Below are 15,378 nucleotides of genomic sequence, written 5' to 3'. Positions count from 1 at the left end.
GATTTACATCCCCAAATGTGAGCACACAGGGCCCTGGGAGAGTTCATTTATTGGAAGCACCAGGCAGGGGAGGAGGAGGGAAGAGCTGAGCTGCTAATCTGGTCTGGGGGAGGATGGATGGACACCGAGGTTGGGGGGGACTGAATACCAGGAACCTTTGAGTAATAAGCCGTCTGTGGGCGGGGAAGAGCTGCTGCCTGGGATTAGGCTGCTGTGGGGAAGGGGCAGGCACCCGCCCCTGGCTGCTGGGAGGCCATCAGCGCACGCAGGAGTGTGGCAGGCTGGGGGAGGGCGTGCGGTAGCAGCGGTACCCCTCCAGCATAGCTGGGAGCAGCAGCAGGCCACTCAGTGGATCTTTACGGCAGCGCCCCATGGCCTCCTTGTAGCTCAGCCACTCCTTAGAGATGGGGTCTGTCAAATCCTTCTCATAGCTGGACTCGTCCTGTAGGAGTTGGGCCAGGTCTTCAGTGATCATTCCACAGACCACAGCCTGTGGGACAGGGATGCGGCCCGTCCTCTTGGGGTCAATGAGCCCCCCAGTCAGGTGTTGTACCCGCAGGTGCGGAAGCACACTCTCCTGGGGCATCCAGCCCTTCTGGATGGCCTCACCCACCGACAGCCTCTTCTTGGTGACAGGATCTTCAATGCCGGTGAAGGCCTTCTGGGCATTGAGCAGCCGCTGTGTGGAGGTGTTCTCAATCAGCCCCCTCTCCAAGGCCTTGTGCACAGAGTAGCGCTCGCGGCTAAGGAGATCCACGATGCCCCCTGTGGCCGCCTGGGCCTCCAGCAGCTTCTGCCCAGTGATGGGGTCCAGCATGTTCTTGGCCACAGCTGTCTTGATGCTGCATTTGTTATCTGTGGTTGTGTCGTAGACCCCAGCGATGGGAAAGCTGTCATCCGTGAGCCCAAAAGAGAAACTGGGGGAGAAGAAACCAGAGCTTTGGGGAGCTGGGGAGCCGAGTGGGGACTTGGAGATGATGGAGCCAATGGAGAGTGAGGAGCAGGGCTTGGTCTCCCCTGCCACGAGCAGGGCGAACTCGGAAATGGGGAGGCGGCCGTCCTTGTACAGATGGTACTCCTCCTTGGAGATGCGGCGACAGCGCAGGGCGGCCTCGATGGAGTACTGCTTCCCGCTCTTTTGGTCCAGGAGCACAGACTCCTCCCCACAGGGGCCCACGGTGGTGACCTCCTCCCAGTCACACTCCAGCTCCTGCAGCTGGAGGTACTGGCCCCGGTCAATGATGCCCCTCTTGTAGGCCTCGTACGGGGACATGTCATTTCCTGTCTCAGGTTCCAAGATGCAGATCTTGGTGGAAAGGTTGGTCTCTCGCGTCTGGGTCTCCTGGCTGAGCTCCTCCCGAGTGACCTTGGCGTGCAGGTCCCGGAGGGCCCTCTCCTTCTCATAGATCTGGTCCTTCTCGTGGAGGATGGCTGCCTCCAGCTGCGCCAGTGCCTGGCCTCTCTGGGCTGCCTTCTGCCTCTCGCCCTCTGTCTTCTGGCTGAGCAGCTGGGCCTCCTCCTGCAGTTGCAGCACCTTCTGCTGCTTCTGTCGCTCCAGCTCCCGCAGCTGCTGCTGCAACCGCCCACATTCCTGGCCAGCCTGGTCCCGGGCCTTCTGCAGCTGGGCCTCCTCCTGGGACCAGGTCCTCCTCAGGGCCTCAGCCTTGTCAATCCGCTCGCGCAAGCGCCGTACCTCGTCCTCCCGGCCCTGGCGGGCTGCACGCTCTCGGTTGAGCTTCTCCCACACCAGGGCCCGCTCACCCTCCAGCGCCCGGTCCTTCTCCACCCTGATCACTTCCTTATAAATGGTCTTCTCCTGTGACTTTGCCTGCTGAAGGACATCGATCTGGACCTGCAGGCTCTTGCACTCCCGATTCAGCTCTGTCGCCCGCATCTTCTCCTGGTCCAGGTCCCGCCGCAGGGCTTCTGTGGACCTCTCCAGATCTGGGTCCTTCTCCAGCTTGACCACTTCCTCCATGATGATCTTCTCCTGCACTGCAGGAGGCCGCTTCTCCAGCTCCTGGGTCCTCAGGGTCAGCTGCCGCAGCTCCTTCTCGGCAGCCAGCTTCTTGCTGCGCTCCTCCTGGAAGCTGAGCAGACCCTCCTTCTCCTCCACGCTGGCACGCAGCTGCTGCACCTCCCGCTCCAGCTGCCGCCGGCGGCCCACCTCCTCATCCAGGCTGCGGCTCAGCCGGCTGTGGTCCTCATGCAGCTTCGGGTCCTTCTGGGTGACCACCACCTCCTGCACCACCACCTTCTCCTCGGGCCGCCTCCTCTCCAGCAGCAGGTACTTGTTCTGCAGCTCATAGACCACGGCCTCCGTGGCCCGTCTCTTCTGGGCTGCTTCCCGCACCTCCTGGCGGAGTCTCTGGGCCTCCTTCTCCAGCACTGGGTCCTTCTCGTGGCGCACCACCTCCTTGTTCACCATCTTGGTCTCCACCTTGGACCTCTCCCGCTTCCACTCGTCCCGCTCCCCCCGCAGCCGGATGAGCTGCTCCTGGCAGCGCCCACTGGCATTGACCAGCTCGTTGAGCTGAGCCTTGAGGCGGTCTATCTCACGCAGCACTTCCGGGCTCCTCTCGTGCCTCACCACCTCCTGGGTCACCTCCTTGTACTCTACCATGGGCTTCTGGGCCCGCAGGACCTCCAGGTCAGGCAGCAGCCTCTCCACCTCCTTCTCCACGCTGCTCCTCTTGCCGGCCACCTCCTGCAGCTCGGCTCTGAGCCGTGTGATCTGCTGCTCCGTGTCTGGGTCCACCTGGAAGATCTCACTGACCCGTTCCTGGAGCTGCACCTTGGGCTTCTGCTTCTCTACCACACTATACTTGCCCCGCAGGTCCCTCAGTTCCCCGGCCAACATGGCATTCTTGTTCCTCTCCTCCTCCAGGAGGCTTCTCAGCCTGGTGGACTCTTTGAGAAGGGCTGGATCCGGCTCCACCTTCTTCACCTCCTTCACGATGACCTTGGGCTCCGCCGAGCTGATCATCCGCTCCAGGTCTGCTATGCGAGCCTGTAGCTTGGCCGTGGCCTCCTGTGCCAGCTTCCTCTGTGCAGCGGCATCCTCAGTCTGCAGCCTCAGAGCCTCGGCTGCCTTGACCATTTCCAGATCCTTCTCCACCTTGACCACTTCTTTCACCACCACCTTCTCTTTCACACTCACCTCCTTCTGCTCAAGGGCCAGCAGCTCCTTCTGAAGCTCCTCCAGCTGGGCTGAGATGACAGTGTTCTCCCCCCGCAGATGCTGGATCTCTCTGCCCAGTTGAACCGCTTGGCTGTCCAGGCTGGGGTCTCTCTCAATTTGGGTGACCTCCTTGGTCAGCAGGTGAGGAGGCTGTATGGTCCTCCTTTTGCTCTCTAGCTGGACCACTGTCTGGGCCACTGCCTCCAGGTTTGCCTGCAGCCCAGCCCTCCTCTTGCTCTCCTCCTCCACCTGGGCCTTCACCCTGGACAGGCTGCTCTCCATCTGGGGGTCCCGGTAGAACTCCACCAGTTCCTTCTCCTCCAGCCTCTCCACGGGCCTCTGGGTCTTCAGCTGCAGCAGCTGCTGCCTCTGCTGCTCCAACTCATGCTGCAACTGAGCCACCCGCTTCCTTTCCTCCTCCAGCTGGGACTTCAGGGCCTCTGACTCCCTCCCTGCTTGGGCTGAGCACTCAGACCCCTGCTGCGCATCACCTGCCACCTGGATATCCTCACCGAGCTCCTTCTGCAGAGGGAGAAGAAGAAGGGAGAATACTGGGAGAAAGAAATAGGCATCCCATTTTTCTACACCCCGTCCTTGAGATCAGAGACACACAGTCCCCCCCACACACACACTTCCTGAGACTTCCGTTAGCTCCTGAGGTGGGACTGAAGTCCTGAGATGCTTGGTGCAAGATTTTGAGACCTAGTCAATGCCATGATGTTAGGAAGCAAGCAGGGTCAGGCCAAGTGTGACTGGTACTCCCTTCTGAACCTTTCCCCTGCCTCTTCCATCAGGCTCCCAGAAGGGGCCCTTCCTCCTCTAGCTCCCACTGGTGTACAGATCAGGGAGCAGAAGACTAGCAGGCCACCAGGAGCCACAGAGAGTGCCTGGCTCCTGCTTTACCAGGGATGGAGACCTAGGTGGCCTGCTGCCATTGTGTCTGGGTCCAACGATAAAGAGTCTGTGAGGATTTTCTCTGCTCTCTGGGGTTAGAGGTCCTGTCCCTATCAGAGAACTGCCCGGTGGCTAAGTTGCGACTGCATCGAAGGACATCTGCAGAACCTAAACCGAAAGGATACTAGCCTGTTAGAGCCGCTCGAGGGAAGCTGGCGGCTGAGCCTGCCAGGGGCTACAGGCTGCAGGGAAAGAGGAAGGGAAGACAGCGGGGTCACTGTCTCTCTCTGTTGTGAGGATAGAGGGGCCTTCATCTCTGTACCTTCTCTAGCATCTTTCTGGCAAACTCCAGCTGGTGCAGCTGCTGCTGGTGTGCAGCTGTGACCTCAGTATAGGCCTTGGCCAGGCTCTTCTCCTGGACAGAGCAAAAGGAGAGAGGGAAGGCAGGAGTTAGCTCCTGCCTCAGAGGCTGTACAGCTGGTGCTAGGGAACCCACCGAGTCCAATCTCACCTGGGCCTCGATGCTTTTCTGCAGGGGGGTTACTCTGGGTCTCTTGGGGGCAGACACTGCCAGGGTGGGCTCCAGGGAGCAATGGTAGGTGTCTGCCTGCAGCTCATAGTCCTGAGCAGGGAGGAAAGTCAGTAGGGAGGCCGGGCATGGGGGAGCAGGATGGGAAGTGGGAGGGAGGCAGGGGGGAATAAGGGACGAGCTAACGTGCTTACCTGGAGAGCCGCCTGCAAGTCCTGGGAAAGGCGGGCTACTGTGGCCCTGTCCCGCTCGCGGCCCTGAATCTCTTGCATCAGCCTCTGCCAGGGAGGAGGTGAGAGTCAGGGAGGCTAGAAAACTCTCTCACCTTGCTTTTCCACCAGTCCAGGCCTCCAGGGCCACAGGTAGCCAGTGCAGCCAGGGAAAAGGGGACAGGGAGAGCGGCTGGGAGACCTGAGAAGTTGCTCCTTCCCTTGACATTCTTCTCTCTGACCTTCCTCCTTCCTCTCCTGGGCAGTATTTCTTTTTCCTGCCTAGCATCCCTCAGAATTCTGTCGTGGCTCAGTGGCTCTAGTAGCGTGGCCACAGCGTGCGGCAGAACTAACCTGCCTGCGTGCCCAATTACTCAGCAGCTCTGGGTGTACCTGAGAAGGTGTACCTGACAAGCTTTTGGGTGACACTGCTGCTACAGGCTGGGGACCTCCCTTTGAGAGCCCTGCTCTGCCACAATCACTCTTAACCCTGGCTGTCCCCTTTATTCACCTGGGAACTTAAAAACAAAGATACTGAATCTCTGGCCCCAACAATTCAACTAAATTGTCCTGGTCCCACTCACTCTCAACTGCACTTCTGCCCTGGCCCCTCAGGGCCTCTCTGTCGCTGTTCCCATTCCCTCTTTGCCATTCTTCACTTGGAGCCACAGACAACTCACAAATGCCCATCCAAGGGCGCCCCTCCTAGGGCCCCCAGATGCTACAGAGCAGAATCCAGCCTCCTTCCCAAGCCTGGAAAGGCCTGGATAGTCTGCTCTTCCTCTGCCCATGAGCCCCCTCCTTTCGCCAGCATGCTGTGACCTCTGTGAGGGACAGTTCTCCCCTACTTATTCCTCAGGTCTCAGGAACTGGTTCCTTCTGTACTGCTTGTTCACACCCCCATGAATGTCCACCAGGGGGCTCCCACAGCACTCTGACTTGGGCTGCACCAGCTTTCCCCAAGAGACTGTGAGCTGCCCCCTCACCCCTGGTTCATTGCCCACTGACCCTGTGGTCAGAGATGGGCTAAGTGGGTGGGGCGCTGCAGGTGGGGGTTGGGGGAGGGCCAAGGCCTTTGCTCAGCTTTGAGGCCTTGGTGTGCTTTTGACCGTTGGCCACTAGGGGGCAACACATGCACCGGCAGTCGTGGCCAGGGAGGTGGAGGTGGCTTGAGACATTCAATAGCTCTGGGCAGGCCACCCACTGCCCTGGCCCCGGCCCCAGCCCCAGCCCCAGCCCTAGCCCCACCTTCTGTGCTTGAAGCTTGTAGGTGATCTGGCTGGGCCCGTCACTGGGCGACACCTGGTTGTGGGGCAGGTGCTCCAGCCAGGAGCTCAGGTTGTCCCTGCAGTTCTTGAACTGCTGGTAGGTAAGGCTGGCATCCTGCAATGTCTTCTCCCTGCAGGACAAGGTCCCGGGCAGAGGTGAGAGTTGTCCTCTGGGGAGGCTGTTGGTGTTCCTCCCTGGGACAGGTCAGCTGTGTGTGTGAGCTGCCAGCAAGATCCCCTACTCTCTGTCCCCTGTGCTGGGGCTGGGAATTGAGATGAAATGGATGGTCTCTGCTGGCACCTCTCAGGGTGTTAAGTGCTATTATTATCCCAAGTTAAAGATGGGGGAAACGGCTTGTGCCTGGGTTCTGCAACAGCCTGTGTATCATGGGAACGTGTCACGCCTGTGCCCTGAGGACCCAGCCACTCACCGCAGGTCCACCTGGTCCCCCACAGCGTAGTATCGGTCGGTGAGTGCCCGCACCTGGCGCTGCTGGTGGGGCAGGTCTTGGCAGAACTCCTGGAAGTGGTTCTGCAGCGCGCTGCACGTGTGCGTGGCGGCCTTCAGCTGGCGATGCAACCCCAACACGCAGGCCTGCTGCTCCAGCAGCTCCCTCCTCTGGCGCTGCAGGGGGGTCATGGCACCACACACCCTCAAGATTAGTGAGCCGCGTGTCCACCTTCACTGACTTCCAAATGCTTGGTCAGGCTGTGCCCCCTCTCCAGTCAGGATGCTGCCCATCAGTCCCTACCTGCAGCTCGCTGATCCTCTCCTGCAGAGCCCGGGGCCCATCGGGGATGGGGCCCTCCTGAACCAGGGTGGACTCAAACCCTCTGATAATCCTGTCTGCATCTTGGATCTGCTGCTCCAGACCCTGGGCGGCCTCGGCTCTGCCACAGGAGAGGGGAGGGTCAGATGCCTTCTTGGCCACGCCCTGCTGCCCACCAAACATCTTTCCCTGCGCACTCACTTCTCCCCGTAGAGGGTGCACAGAGCCTGCACATCCCTGTACTTGTTCTTGACATTGTTGAGGACCACAGGCAGCTGCAGGGCAGCTGAGCCCACAGGTTGTGCAGACAGAAGCGCCTCACACTCCTGCTGGGCGGCCTCCTTCTCGGCTCCCAGGCTCTGCAGGCGCTGTACCATGTCCTAGAGGGGAGGGCAGGCTCAGTGATCTCTGCGCCCATGGGGGCAGGAGAATGTGGTGGGTACAAGCCTGGGCTCAGGCGGGCCCCACTAGGCCCCTTGGGGATGGCTGATTGCAGGCCAACCTCTCTGACACTTGGTTTCTTTATCTATGGAATGATTGACGGGAGAATGAAATGGGCACTCCACAGCAACAGCAAGGACACAGTTGCCTCTTGCCATCTTCATGTCTCTGTCCTGCTCCCAGAACATGCAGGTCCTCACCCTGTTGCTCCAGGATCAGGCCACCAAAGCCCTGGCTCTGTCCACTTGGGGTCACCAGTTAGTCACTCAACTAGTTCCATAAATCGTGACTTAGCGCCAACTCGACAGTTCAATCCAACAAAACTTCTTTTCACCCCCAACACTGTTGAAGTGGCAGGTGCAAGGACTTCAAAACCCAATGACCTATTTTGGTGACAGCTTCAGCTATCAGAAACATTGAGGACAGCCATGCCCAGGAGGTATCCAGTGAGCCCCCTGCCATCCTGTGTCCTTCCCCTCTTCACAGGTGCCTTACCCAGAAGATCCCAGTGGACACCAACTCATTTCTCCATCCAGAGTGGCCTCCTAGCCCAACCTGCAGCACTGAGCCCCATGCCTGCCCCCTCGGGAAGCCCCTCCTGCCCACCCCTCCACCCCCTGCTGAACTGCAGCCTTCAAACACCCACGCTGTGTCATCGAAGGGAAACAACAGGTTGCACAACAACGTGAACAGCATGGTTCACATTTTTTAAAACCAAATACAAATGATACAATATATTTGAACAGAAACCGGTTTGGAAGGATAACCAGACCATGGCCCTTGGGCATGGGGAGGGGCAGCTTCTACTCGAGGTACTTTGGGGATGTTGAGTTCACCGGTAGAGAACACGGTCTTCTCTGGTAATGATGTTTACCCAACGCTGCTGCCTCTCCAGGAGAAACCGCCCCCTGAGATGCCCAGGCTTTCTTGCTGCTCTCAGGACCTTAACCTGAGGACCTCCTGGGGGCAGGGCCTCTGTTCTGGCCCCTGCTAGAAACTTCCTGGGCATTACTACCCTTCATCCTAGGACAACCAGATGAAATGGGCAGTACTGTGCTTATCCCAGGGATGAGGAAATGAAGGCCCAAAGAGGTTAAGTGACTTGCTCAAGGTGACAGCGCACACTGGTGGAGGAGCCAGGATGGAACCCTCTTGTCTGAGCTCTGGCCTTTGTACTTTCCTCTCCCACCTTGGACCCCAGTAGCTGTTCTGTACTTGCCTTTTCACCCTAAAGTGTGTGCACCCCAGGGCAGGGCTACTTCAGATCCCAGCAGCCCTGCTGGCTGCTCACCCACCTTGTGGCTGTGGATACGGCCCCCCAGGTCCTCCAGCGGAGCAGTACGCTTCAGCGGGGTTCGGGCCCAGACCAGCACCTGCTTCTCTATCTGCCCCAGGTTCTTATCTAGCTGGGTCATCTGGGTCAGGAGCTTCTGGGCCTCTGGAGCTGTGGGCAGAGGTGCTGGTAAGGGTCTGGGGCCTACCTCATGTCTCCCTGTGAGAGGCCCTCCCTGGATGTCCATGGAGTGTCTAGGAACAGCCTAATTAAGGGAAGGACAGCCCCAAAGATGTGACAGAGAGGAGATGGAGTCCCTAGAGCAGATGTTCTGAACCCAGGGCCACCCACCACCCATCACAGACCAAAATAGGAATTACTTTCCCAACAACCCCACCCCCTGGCCGGCCCCTAGTACCCTGTTGGCCGGGCCCTGACGGCTCCTCAGCACTGGCCTTCAGGCTGCTCTGCACTGTGGCAAGCTTCTGCTTCAGGGCCTGCAGCTCCAAAGCCAGGCTGGAAGGAAGAGGAGATCAGAAAACGACGACCGTCATGGCTCTTGCCTTCCCCACCTGGCATTCAGTGCTTCAGGGAAAGGCACACTTGGGCAGGGGTCTGTGGGCAGTGACCTTGGGAACACAGGGCCTGGTCTGGGACTCCTTCTCCCAAGTATCCCTGGGCAGACCCACCTGGAGGCCCTGGCCACAGCTTCAGGGTCTGGTGCCGGGATGTAGAAGCAGGCGGCTGGGGCGCTCTTGGTGTCCCCACCAGGGCCCTGCACAACCCAGGTGTGTGGGTCAGTGTTGTCCATCAGCATGTACCTGTCTCCTCGCAGAAGCTGCACCTGGGGGGACAGGTTGGGAGGGGCTCATGCAAGCTCAGAGGCAAGGGCTGTCGAGTGACCAAAGTCAAAATAGACAGGGGCAAAGGACAGGGAGAGCAGCTGGAACAGGAGAAGGAGATGCGATGCGGGGTGGGACAGGGACAGATCGGAGGTGGGCCTTGGCCTGGGGAGTTGGGAGGCAGAGGGCCGTGCAGGGTGGGGTGGGTAGTGGCAGAGGCAGAAGTCAGTCCAGCCAGGGTAGGCAGAGCTCGTACTTCTCCTGAGTCCCAGTCGCAGATGCTGTCCACGTGCAGGGGCTGCTTGGATAGGGTCCTGCGCTTTGGCAGAGGGGCGACCTCTTGGCTCTTCTGCTGCAGGTTCCCAATGGCCCTCTCGGCCATGGCCAGCTGCTTCTCTTCTGCCTGCCAGGGGACCAGGCAGTGGGGGCTCAAGCCAGATTGAACTAGAGACCACCTACCCCATAGCTGCCCCCCAAGAGGATCGGGGCCTGGCCTTCATCATCATAGGGTCCTATCATACTGGAGTAAAAGGAGCCCCACCAGGGGCTCCGGTGTGGGATCTGTTGGTTGCGGGTGCGGGAAGCGCTAGGCTACCCAGGCCTTCAGAGTGGAGGCTAGAGAGCTTTCTCAGGGTTTGGGGCATGACTAGGAACCTGGGTGGAGAGAAGTGGGGCCCAAAAAGACAAGCAGGACAATTTGCAGAGTAGGGTACTATGGCCTGGTGGGCTGTCTCACCTCCAGCTGTCGCACCAGCTCTATGGGGGACCCAGAGGGGCCCGAGGCAGGGCTGTACTTGGTGTCCAAGTTGGAGTTGAGCTTCACCAGGGTCTGGCTGACAGAGTCGGCCTCTTCCTGGAACTGAGGTCATTGAGTTGTCAAGGGCAGAGCCAGGAGCAACTGGCTGCCCAGTGACCCTGCAAGCCATCTCAGTGTAACAGAGCTAAAAGAAAACCAGGCTAAACCCAGACCAGCTTCTCTCAAACCAGCTAAACAAACCAGACTAACTCCCAACTGGCCCCCCAAAAAACCACTCCATCTACCCAGGCAATGGAACCTTTTTACTTATTTTTATTTTATCATTATTATTAATTATCATTGGTACTGGGGATTGAACCCATGGATACTCTACTACTGAGCTACAGCCCCAGTCCTTTTTATTTTGAGACAGGGTCATACTATGTGGCCCAGGCTGGCCTCGAAGTTTCTATCCTCCTGCCTCAGCCTCCCAAACTGTTGGAATTACAGACATGCGCTACCACACCCAGCAGCAGGACCTGGAGAGTGTGCAAATGGGCACTTTTTGTTCACTGAATTTAATTTTTTAAAGCATGTCATTAAACACTTGGTTTTGTGTTTCCTGCACAGGTGAGGGCCTCCTCACCTGCCATCCTCTGATACCTGTGGTCCTTCTGGCTGGAATGGGGTGTTTGGATTGGGCTTATCCCAATAAGCTGGAGTGTATTTAAAAAAAACACCCATGGTCAGATGACACCAGGGAATTACTGTCAATGGGTATTGTCATACTGGTATTGTGGTTACATAGGAAAATGTCTTTCAACACAAAGGAAACAAGAAAACTCCTGGGGTTTGTCTCTGTCAAAAGTCCATGAAAGGGGGCAACCCATACTGGGTCCCCTCTCACCCTGAAGGAGCTGTGTCTTTTTTCTTCTCACTTGAATAAATCCTGTTTTTTTTTTAATATTTATTTTTGGTAGTTATAGGTGGACACAATATCTTTATTTTACTTTTATGTGGTGCTGAAGATTGAACCCAGTGCCTCACACATGGTAGGCAAGCACTCTACCACTGAGCCACAACCCCAGCCCCAAATCCTATTCTTTTATGGTAAAAAAAAAAAAAGCATGAAAGGGTTGGGGAAGTAGCTCAGAGGTAGAGTGCTTGCCTAGTAAGCTTGAGGCTCTGGGTTCCAGCCCCAGCACCACACACACACAAAGTGTATGAAATATTTTGGGTGGAAATTATAATAACAAAGAAAATCTCAGTTGTCTATTATCAGTGTCTCAGTCCTTTTTCATTATTATCCCAGTAAAGGGCTTTTTTAGTCATTTTTTAAAATTCCCCCACATTCCCTGAACTTTTAATATTTCGGATTCGCTGCCCGTCTGTGCAATGCTGTATGTAGGATCTGTGCTTTTTGCATTGGCATTGAGAGAGTTCAAATATTTTTCACCTTTAAGAATCAATTTTGACACTCCCCTACCCACCCCCAACCCCTGTCCCAAGGCAATATCACCCTGTCAGGAAGGACATTATTTCACCTCTGGGACCTAGGCACAATGACACGGTTCTTTTTGGCGGTGCCCGGCCTCTCCGGAGGCAGGTGATCTTGGTGCCCTCCAGGCACCTGGGGCCTGCAGCTCCTGATGCCCTGGCTGCAGACTCACCTTGCGGTAGTCTTCCACGTGCTGCAGCTGACTCTCCTGGCAGATGCACAGGTTCAAGAAGTTCTGCCACTCCACCTTCAGGGCCTCCTGGTGGACCTACAAGACCGCACCACCAAGTGCTCGACCACGCCCCACCCCAGCCCTCCATCCCGCTGATTGGGGGAGCCCCTGACCTGTTTCTCCTCCAGCACCCGTGCCCAGTCGACCCTGGGCCCCACATCGGTGGGCAGCACTATCTTCTCGTACAGGGCGCGGTACTCGGCACACTCCTGGGTCACACGCTCATGCAGTTGCTTGATGCTGCCAAGAATTGGCCGGCAGGTCAGGCTGGGCTGGGCCTTCCCCAGTGCTCCCACCTCCATCCATGAGCCCCACTCACTCCTGCTCCATTTCCTCGGCCTGTGGGTGCTTGAACCGCCAGGCCTTGTCCACGTCCAGGAAGAGGTCTTTAAGCAGCACCTCTGCTTCCTTCAGGTTGCAGCCAGTCTCCTGCTGGTGCTGCAGGGCCTGGTTCTGCTCACTCCTCAGCCGGTCCTGGGAACAGCAAACAAGCTCACCACATCCTCCCCACTTGTCCCTGCTGACCTCATTGCCAGCTTGAGCCTCAGCTCTGGGACCCAAGCTACACTGGCGCAGCAGGCCAGGGATGTGGGGCAGGGGAGGTTCGTCGCCTCCCTTTGTCCCCAAAGTAGGGAACACAGAAGAGAAGAAGGTTGAGTCCTGTCTCCAGCAGTGTTGGGGAGCAGGCAGTGAAGACTAGGGTGTCTGTCCCACCTTCCCCATCACAGAGGGCACCCAAGGGACTGCCAGGCAAGACATTGGGCTCCCCATGCCACCCGATCTGCTGGCTGCTGCATGCGCCTCACCTGCTGCAGCTTCTTCTGGGTCTCTAGGATGTCCCTTTCCACCTGGTCAGCATTGGCTTGCATGCGGGAGATGAGCATAGCCAGTTCCTGGGTGGCAGCCCTGGTGGATGGGGGGACAGAGCGTAGCATGGGGGGAAGGTTCCTGTGTGCCTCACCAGGTACAGTCCCTACCCTTCCACAGTCAGGCTGTGTGGCCTGAATGGAGGAGTCTTTGCCTGGGGGACTCTGAGATAGATCTGGGGACAGGGTAAGGACACTGTTCCCCATGAGGATTCAGAAAGTGACAGTCCCAGGGGTGTGTGGTGCTGTGGAGAGGTTGGACCAGCTTCTTCCAGCTGGCCTGGCAGTGAGGTTCCCACCACGCCCAGCTGCCTGCCAGGTTGCTGGGTGGGTGGCCCGTTAATACCTGAGATGGCTTGGCTGGGCCCATGGAGGAGCAGTGGGCTGGCTGGGGTAAAGGAGCAGTGCACACCCTCCACCCCAACCCCTCCACTCCACCTGTCTCCCTCCACCCCATCCTGCCCTTCAAGGGGCTTTGCCAGGGTCAAGGTTTTAGTAACCACCTGGAGGAGCCACACAATGCTGAGGCAGGAGGCCAAGACATGGCTGAGGCACCCCAATATTCTCCAGACTCAGAAGTTCCAAGTCAGAATTGGGACCTGACTTGCTGTGGGTCACAAAGTCAGAAACAGACGGTAACTCTGCTGCTTAGGTCCCAGGGTTCTTTTCCATGCTTTAATTTAGCAGTCTCTACAGAGCTCCCGCTGCATACATTTATTCAGAAGACTCTATAGAGCTCTTAGTGTATGCTTCACTCACTCTGAGGGTCAGAGGGTCAGAGAGTCAAATAGACCTAAGAAAAGGCCAAGTGGTCCAAGCTTTATGAACATGGTGTCCTGTAGTCTTCACTGAGCTGGGACTTGAATCAAAGGCCAAAGGAAAGGGGGCTTCAGACAGAAGGGCAGTGCCAGTGAAGACAAAGCAGTTCAAAAGAAATCTAGGGTCAAGGAAGCCCGGGATATATAGCTCAGGAAGTAGAGTGCTTGCCTCACATGCATAAGGCCCTAGGTTCAATCCCTAGCACCACCAAAAAAGAAAGGAAAGAAAGAAATCTATGATCAAGCAAGAAGGTCTGGGTTTTTGATCCCCAGTACCATAAAAAAAAAAAAAAAAAAAGTTATTCAAGCTCTCTGCCTGAGATTCTTACTTGTAAAGTGAGATTTTAATAATATCTTTCACACAGGGTTACTGTGTTAAAAGAATTAACCCAACAGAAACACCAGTACAGAGCCTAGTGCAGTCAGCACCCAGTACATGTTAATTTTATTGCACAAGAATGTAAGCACTTTGAAGGCAGGGACCCTCAGCTCTGTTTATAGCAGCACTCCAAGACCCTACAAGTGTCCTGGCACATCGTGGGTGCTGCATTAACAGACTGCACATGAGTGGAATGAGGAGCCCACTTTCGGGTCTGCAGCCAGAGCCAGTAGGACCCTGTGGATGGAGCTGCCCAGGGCAGCAACACACTGTCCAAGAGAGTCCTGTCCTCAGGTCTAGTCTCATGGGAGGGCTGTTCCCACAAGAAGTTGCTCACTCCACCCTGGGCTGGACTCAGGTGCCCCAGGGAGGACAGGTCACTCCAGTAAGAGCCTTAACGGCTGTCTTTCCTGGTCCACCCAGATGCCCGGCCTCCATGTCAGCTCCATGATCCCAATCAGGGTAATGGGCATCCTCACCCCAGTCTTTCATCTCTGCTCTTATCTTGATGCCATGGCACCCTGACACCTGGAATGTGTGGGAGGGTGCCACCTCCACCTGCAGAGGGGCTGAGGCCAGAGAGCAGGAAAAACACAGCCAAGCCTGTCTGAAGAGAGCTGGGTGACCTGAGGGAGGCACAGCACCCCTTCCCCACATCCACATGGAAGGGAACCCCCAACTCTTTATCTACTCTCAAGGCCCCAGCTGAGAACCCTGGGGAAAGGTGCAGCTTAGGTGCAGATATCCTGCCCTCTCACCTAAGAGGGAGAGATGCCCTCTGTCCACCAGCACCCAGGTCCCAAGGGTCATCCCAGCCAAATGGAACCCTGGGGTCCGAGCCCTGGGCTGAAGCCAGGCTCTCATGCCTCCCAGCAGAAGAAAGCGGCTTGTCCGGCCCCTGTCCAGCACTCTCCCTCAGGCCTCCCTGGAGATGGTGGGGAGCCCCAGGCCACCCGCTGCTTCCTGCGAGGGCTGCAGTTGGCCAGAAGCTCCTGAGGCAGGAAAAGCCCCCAGGCCTCCGGACGGCAAATACCAGCGCTGGGCTTCTGCACTCCAAGCTGCTCGCCAGGTGGCTGGGAACACCTGGGGTTCGCACCGCCCAACCCCACATCAACCAGCGCCCTGCTCACCCGCTGTGCTTGCTGGGGGATCCCTTGGGCGATCCCTTGGCTGGCGATCCTTTGGGGGACCCCTTGGCTGGGGACCCCTTGGGAGACCACTTTCCATGGGAGCCTTTGCTCAGCCCCTTGAACATGGTCGTAAAGGCAGGTGCCGGCTCGGGCTGGGCTCGCCAACGCGGGAGGAGAGCGGGCGGCGGCGCGCGTCCTGGCTGGCTTCTGGCCGGGCTGTGGCGAGGCGGGCCCGCCGGGGCAGGCAGTTTCTGGGAGGCCCCGCCCCGCAGGTGAGCAGGAGCGCCCTGCCCTGCCGCCGCGCATGCACCG

General features: G+C 57.7%; 1 protein-coding gene across 1 annotated transcript in view; it reads right to left on the bottom strand.

The window, feature by feature from the left end:
- Positions 1-32: 32 nt before the first annotated feature.
- The window catches only part of Evpl (envoplakin), an 18,113-nt gene continuing 2,767 nt past the window's right edge, over positions 33-15,378 (bottom strand). The window contains exons 8-21 of the mRNA XM_015504160.2: positions 11,814-11,909; positions 10,144-10,266; positions 9,664-9,810; positions 9,255-9,409; positions 8,984-9,081; positions 8,588-8,736; positions 7,053-7,231; positions 6,834-6,972; positions 6,513-6,706; positions 6,062-6,212; positions 4,799-4,882; positions 4,587-4,697; positions 4,398-4,490; positions 33-3,703 (exon numbers count right to left, since the gene is read on the bottom strand). Coding sequence (XP_015359646.2) covers positions 257-3,703; positions 4,398-4,490; positions 4,587-4,697; positions 4,799-4,882; positions 6,062-6,212; positions 6,513-6,706; positions 6,834-6,972; positions 7,053-7,231; positions 8,588-8,736; positions 8,984-9,081; positions 9,255-9,409; positions 9,664-9,810; positions 10,144-10,266; positions 11,814-11,909 — 5,166 coding nt within the window. The 3' untranslated portion in view covers positions 33-256. The remainder of the gene's footprint in view (positions 3,704-4,397; positions 4,491-4,586; positions 4,698-4,798; positions 4,883-6,061; positions 6,213-6,512; positions 6,707-6,833; positions 6,973-7,052; positions 7,232-8,587; positions 8,737-8,983; positions 9,082-9,254; positions 9,410-9,663; positions 9,811-10,143; positions 10,267-11,813; positions 11,910-15,378) is intronic.

This window comes from Marmota marmota, unplaced genomic scaffold, assembly GCF_001458135.2.
Source record: "Marmota marmota marmota unplaced genomic scaffold, marMar, whole genome shotgun sequence".
Taxonomy (NCBI): Eukaryota; Metazoa; Chordata; class Mammalia; order Rodentia; family Sciuridae; genus Marmota; species Marmota marmota.
The sequence above is the reverse complement of the archived record's forward strand: the minus strand, read 5'-3'. Positions and strand labels throughout refer to the sequence as shown.